The sequence below is a fragment of the Lucilia sericata genome, unplaced genomic scaffold (genome assembly GCF_015586225.1).
Source record: "Lucilia sericata isolate MDLA Ls3-8-SP2 unplaced genomic scaffold, ASM1558622v1 Contig003380F_arrow, whole genome shotgun sequence".
NCBI classification, from domain to species: domain Eukaryota; kingdom Metazoa; phylum Arthropoda; class Insecta; order Diptera; family Calliphoridae; genus Lucilia; species Lucilia sericata.
The window spans coordinates 17,661-24,613 of NW_023996843.1; the positions used below are offsets into that span (position 1 = coordinate 17,661).

General features: G+C 27.9%; 1 protein-coding gene across 1 annotated transcript; it reads left to right on the forward strand.

The window, feature by feature from the left end:
* Positions 1 to 2,805: 2,805 nt before the first annotated feature.
* Positions 2,806 to 6,327, forward strand: LOC119614778 (calcium/calmodulin-dependent protein kinase type 1-like). The gene has a single exon (XM_037970886.1). The coding sequence runs from the start codon at positions 3,276 to 3,278 to the stop codon at positions 4,608 to 4,610; it is 1,335 nt and encodes a 444-aa protein (XP_037826814.1). The 5' UTR covers positions 2,806 to 3,275; the 3' UTR covers positions 4,611 to 6,327.
* Positions 6,328 to 6,953: the final 626 nt, after the last annotated feature.

Consider the following 6,953-nt stretch of genomic DNA (forward strand, 5'->3'; position numbering starts at 1 on the left):
ACGTCGGCAGAACAATTGTCATTTTTTGTTTATGTATGCATAGGGGAAACAAAATGCTGATTTTATCACGACAACTCACAGATAATTTTACTAAAATTACACTATATTTTATAAAATAATTAAAATTGAAAACAAATTATGTAAATAAACACTAATTTCACAGAAAGTGATGTTAAAAACTATTTTAATTGCACAAAAACAAAATTCTATTCAAATTTTACAATAAAATGGCGTTTGTAATCAAGAGAATGTTGTCTCAACAATTGTTCTGACAACTTTGTCATGAAAAAATTAGACATGTGCTATGCACATTTTTATTTTTTTAGTTTATTAAATGCTACATTTTCAACATAATTCCTTGAAAATCAAAGATTAATCTTCAACCGTTTTAATTTATAAATAATATGAAAGCTTTATTTTCCATTGAATTAATACGCATGAAAATTATTTTTTATGGATATGAATTTAATTAAAATTAAAAATTGTTATTTAAATTTAAAATGCATAAACGTTCATTCAATCTATTTCATTTTGAATTGTTTAGGATTTTTAATTTAATTCAATAGAATGAATTTAAATAAAAATTTCTCTTTGGATCCAAAAAAAATCTGGGGTCTTAAGAAAATGTTCTTCAAAAGGCATTGCTTAATCGACTCTACTATCTATGAGGATCCACTTTATAGAGTCTGAAAATTAAGCGGTCAAAAATGCTATCAGGAACAATAATCGTAAATGATGCTCTATTACGAGCATTGATCTTAATTAAAGATTTAGACATCATTATACAATTCCATGCCCATATTACTCTTAATATGGTAATCAACATAATTTACGGTTGTATCAAGAGCAAAACGGGTTGCAAATATAGTCTTCTAGAAGGAATGGTTTTCAGAGGCTTATGTTTGTTGTAACATTAGACGAAGTTGACGGGAAAGGAGTTATTTCAGGAGTATGGGTATTTGTAATAGGGGTAACTATAACAGATTTAAGAGGAAAAACCAACAAATAAGCTGGAGCGATGTTTGAGTTTTGATCAAGGACAACATTCGCATAAGTTACGGTATTCAATGTAGGATATGGAGTAACAGTATTTTTTTAGGTGGAACCGGAGTTATTATTTAGAAGAAAAAAATTGTTGCTGCAATAATCAAATTCGTATTGCGGAAATCTTGTCTTAATAAATATTTTTTTTCTTTTTCCAAACACTAAATAGTATACAAAATATATTTTTGTGTATTTCCTATTAGACCACTAAAACTTCTGATTAGAAAAGACGTTTTTTTTAAATATGTATATAAACAGTTGCTATGATTCGCAAAAAGTTCAAATAATACGAATATTTACAACTGTTCTTAATAATTATGAGTTGGCAATACAGAACTGCTCAAAGTGTCTTGTATTTGATAAATACCGCTTAATGTGTGCTAAAAATCGCGAATTATTATTTATTTAAAATTATACGTTTACATTTTATCATTGTTTTATACAACGTTCACACTGTCATGTTTTTAAAGTGATTTAGAAAATAACCCAATAAATTTAAACACAACAGTTTATATATTAAATTATCGTAATATTTAGCTTTGAAATGTTTTCCCATGAAATGAGATGTTTTTAAACATGAAAAATGTATGAAGTGTTTTTGAAAAAAATTATGTTCAAAAAACAGGAAAGTGTGAACGTAGTATTATACCTCATTTACACATACACGAAATCTAGTAGATTTCATTTAAAATCCTTTTGCAAATCTAAACCGTTTACACTTACTCTTCTTGACATTTAGGAAGATTTCATTTTTTTTCTAATATTTCTGGAAAAAGTGTGTGATATAAAAAATAAGAAGGAAAAATGGGAAATTTATTCAAATTTTATTTATAATAAAAAATAGATATTTGAATATAACATTACCTTTTATTTTAGATTAACTTTTCATTCACGTTTTTCAATTTATAAAAATTTTGTCGACATTTAAATTTTTTTTGTTTATTTTGTTTGCTCTTTTTTCTTGTGTAGCGTCGTATTTTTTAGTATTATTTAGGGAAAAACAGAGTTGCATCACTAAAAACTATTAGATTTTGAGTAGATTTTAACGAAATCTAGTTACGAAATAGATTTTGTTTTGTATGGGAAATCTAGTTAAAATCAACTAGATTTGGCTTGAAATCTCATAAGTACTAGATTTCGTGTATGTGTAAATGGGGTATTATTTTTAATATCATTTAATTGAAACTTTTTCCTTATAGTATATAATATTGTGTAAAATAAAATCTTATACATATTTTTACATCACCAATTTTATAGCGAATTATAAATATCATTGAGATTTTTAGCAAAATTGTGAACGTATCTCAAGAAATATATTTTTTACGGAAAACAACAAAAAGTTTTCAATAAAAAACTGTTATAATTTCAATTTTCTACAGAGAAAATTTAATAGAAACTATTTTCTATATAACACACTGTTATTGATACCTATATAACAAGCGCTATTTTCTTATGAAAAATTTCCACTGTTTAAATTTACGCGACATTTACTTTTTATATCAAGCCGCCGACCAAAAGTTGCAGAAACGCCGCTTTTGGCTCAGCTTTTACAAAGTGTATTAATAAAGCGATGACAGAACTGGTTGTATGACAAACATCTACAAAAAACACAGGCAACTTGTTTTTGTTACTCACTATCGAACTGTCAAAATGAGCCTGTTGTTTTTGTTTTAAGCCAACAATCTGTCACAATTTTGCTGATGTTTTTGTTATTTTTACGCTAAAAAACTAAGCAGCTGGGCTATGACTCCACTCTGTTAATACACTTTGCATCAGTGTTTATTTGCCTTTATTGAGTATATGCTGCGCGGATGAGAGATTTACCGTTTTTTCTGTGTGTGTGACGTACGAAAAAAAGGAAAATTTTACAGAGAAAAAAAGTTAATTTTTTGCAATTAGAAAAATTTTATTATTCCAATTAGAGGAAAATTTATTGGAATTATAGAAAATTAACGAAATAAGTGTGTAATATGAAATAAATGTAAGCAAAAGCGAATGAAATAAACGAACGGAATTGCATTAAAAACGTTAATACAAAGCAATATACAAAAAATAAAATGTTAGAGATTTTTAAGTGAATTTTAAAAGAAAAAAAAAAGAAACAAGCAAGAACATCTGAAGAGAACAAAAACGAAAGAAAGCAACACTTCCCCATCATCCTCTTAGAAAAAAGGAAAGAGGATTCCGAAGGAATTTTGTTACAAGCAGAATAAGTGCAAAAGTGTAGCGATATGCCGTTATTTGGCAAAAAGGATTCGGCCAAGAAAAGTAAGGCCAAGGAAATTAAGGAATTAAACAAAACCATACCAATAGAGGATAAGTACAATTTACATGGCCTACTGGGTACAGGGGCATTTTCTGAGGTACGCTTGGCGGAGAGCAAAGACGAACCTGGCAAACACTATGCGGTAAAAATAATCGATAAAAAAGCGCTGAAGGGCAAAGAGGAATCGTTAGAAAATGAAATACGTGTGTTGAGAAGATTCAGTGCCAATCATCAGAATGATAATGCCGCTGCAACAGATTCCACTGGTAACAACAGATTAACACACCCAAATATAGTGCAACTATATGAAACGTATGAAGATAAATCAAAAATCTATCTGGTCATGGAACTAGTGACCGGAGGTGAACTATTCGATCGTATTGTGGAAAAGGGTTCCTATACCGAAAAGGATGCCTCAGACTTGATACGACAAATCCTCGAAGCCGTCGACTATATGCACGAGCAGGGAGTGGTGCACAGAGACTTGAAGCCGGAAAATTTACTTTTCTACAGTCCCGACGATGATAGCAAGATTATGATAAGTGATTTTGGTCTCTCGAAAATGGAGGATTCCGGTATAATGGCCACAGCCTGTGGCACACCCGGCTACGTGGCCCCCGAAGTGCTGGCCCAAAAGCCTTACGGCAAAGCAGTGGATATTTGGAGTATAGGTGTCATCTCGTACATTCTCCTCTGCGGCTATCCGCCATTTTACGATGAGAATGATGCCAATCTATTTGCCCAAATCTTAAAGGGCGAATTTGAATTCGATTCACCCTACTGGGATGAAATCAGTGATTCGGCTAAGGATTTCATACGACACTTAATGTGTGTTAATGTTGAGAAACGTTTCAACTGCAAACAAGCGCTAGCACACCCTTGGATCTCAGGCAATGCAGCCGGCAATAAAAATATTCACGCCACGGTTTCAGAACAACTCAAAAAGAATTTCGCCAAATCCCGTTGGAAGCAGGCCTACTTGGCCGCCACCGTTATACGACAAATGCAACGTTTGGCCATGGGCGAGGGTAGTAAAAGTAATTTGTTAAAGGACTCAAAAAACAACACTAGCAGTTCACAAACAACCACCGAAGGTGATTCAACAACTAGTGCGAGTGCTGCTGGTGGAGCAGGAGGTGGAGGAGAAAGTAGTGGTAGTGCTAAGCAAACGATTAATGAAAATACGACGTCGCCATCATCATCATCGAATGCTGCTGAGTTTCAAAGTCAAAGAATCTCATCGCCTAGTTCTGCGGCCGCTGCATCTTGCCTAAATGGTAGTGATCAGAGGAACAAATAAATAGTGGTAAATGGTTTTTAAAATGAACTAGATTAAACTAACCCAAAAAAATAATTTCGATATGAACCAAAAAAAAAGTGATGCAAAAGAAACAAAAAACAAATTAGGAAAATCAAATCGAATTATTTTTTTCTTTTTTCATAAATTGAATACTGCACATTAACAAAAAATTAAAAAAAAATAATAATAATTATAATTATATAGTCGCATTAAGGGCTTTCAAAACGTAAAAAATCAGAGTTAAAGATTGTTTTTAATTTTAATTAATTTTATTGCTTAAATTCTTTAAATAATTACTTAAGATTAATACTTTTTATTGTGTATTTTTTAAATTTAAAGTTGTTATTTTTGGAAAATTGTTTTGCCCCGAAGATGTTAAAACTTTTGTTGTTTTTACTATTAGAAAATTTCTAATTATTCTGAAATTATGTATTACTTTTCCTAAGGGTAAATCTGTGCTGTTTTAAATTACAGTGTTAAGTGCGAAACAAAATTCTTAAAATTTCTTTTTGTCCAGTTGAATACATGACCATCTAAGAGACTGACAGCCTTTCTGATATCTTTCTTATATTATCAAAATTGAAAATTGTTACTTTGAAGCAAAAATTACTTAAATGGTCAACTTCTAATACTAGAAGTTCTTTTTAAAAGGGTCTGATTGATGTTATTTAGTTTTTGTTTCGAAGACTTTGAAAAACAGTTTCAATTTTGAACAAAAATCTTATTTCCTTTTAAAAAAATTTGATTTTTTGTTATTTTTATTAAATATTTGAAATGATTCCGTAAACTCATTAGGTAAAGTACAAAGCACTATTTTATATAAATATTATTTACGTTTTTTTTGGGTAATTTTCATATAACATTTAAACAAGAGTGTTTTGATTTCATTCTGATTAAAACAAGTTTTCTAATATCAATTCAAAGTTTGAACTTTAAAAGCAATAAATGATGAATGTTAATATGCTAACAAATAGCTAGCTATCGCAGTTTTTATAATACTTTATAAACAATAAATATGACTTTGATGTCATATTTGTTTTGTTTCATTAAAGTTCAAAACAATGTTTTCGTCTATTTGTTGATAATTCCTATTAACTCGCAAATCGAAAATCTTCTACGACAAAATAACAACTTTACTAGCTCATTTTATATTATTTATCGATATTTTAAAAATTTTTTTTTTAAACGAATTTATTTTTTTATACATATTTTATATTTATAACAATTTTATTATCTAAAGCTTTGCTCATTCCCAACTTTCTACTTAGTTTGCCAGTCAACTTAAATGTCTTAATTATTAAGAAAAATCGTTTAAAAATCCATTAATATTTACAGCAAAAGTCATAAAATGAATATGAATTATACACAATTTTTTTTCTTATCACCAAGTTTAAGTGTGATCGTGCAAATTTTTCTAATATATAATAATAACTAAACAATATTTATATTGTAGGTATTTTTTTAATAATTTATTATTCAAACGAATTTATATTATTACTACTATTTTATGTATTAGCTTAATACCATTGATCTTTAACCCTGATTTTCTATGAAAAACATTTTTAACTATTTGCAAATTAAAACAAAAAAAAAAAAACAAGTATAACAAACAAAAAAAAAGTTATATAAAAACGTGTAACAGAAAAAAATAATTAAAGAGAGCAGACAGACGCATATTTAATCCATGACGAAAAGAATTATTAACAATTAAACAAAACAAAATATACAAAATAAAATACTGCACCTGCTTGTACTCTTACATATTTAATAATATAACAACAACAACCTATAATTATCTTTTTCTTACATATATTTATATATATTAAAAAAAAATTAAAAATAACAACAACATATGTTTGTAACAAAAAAAGTAACAATTATACATTAATTAATAACAAAATATATACATACAAAGATTTAAAATAAAAAGAAATTACAACAACTTAAGCTCTCTTAAATATATTAACAAAAAAATTTAAAAATTACAAGAAAATATTACTAAAAAAAACAAAATTATACTTACATATACATATATACACAGTTATATTATATACTACTTACATTTACATAATAAATACATAACTAAATACTTAATGAAAATCTTAAAAAAAGAAAACATTTTTTATAACTCTGCTTAAAGTAAAAAAAAAAACAATTAAAAGCCACTTTATATAAAAACAAAAATCTCATACTTATATTTAAATTTAAGCTATAAAATTATTATTTTTAATTCTTATATACTTTTTTTGTAAACCTAACTTAAATATTTAAAGAAAACAAAATAAAACATTCTCTTTCCAAACTTACTTAAAGTCTCTCTAAAACGCTCTCTAATTAAATACT

Bases quoted from the DNA above. Each gene is read 5' to 3' on its own strand.
- LOC119614778 (XM_037970886.1), top strand. From the start codon at position 3,276: ATGCCGTTATTTGGCAAAAAGGATTCGGCCAAGAAAAGTAAGGCCAAG.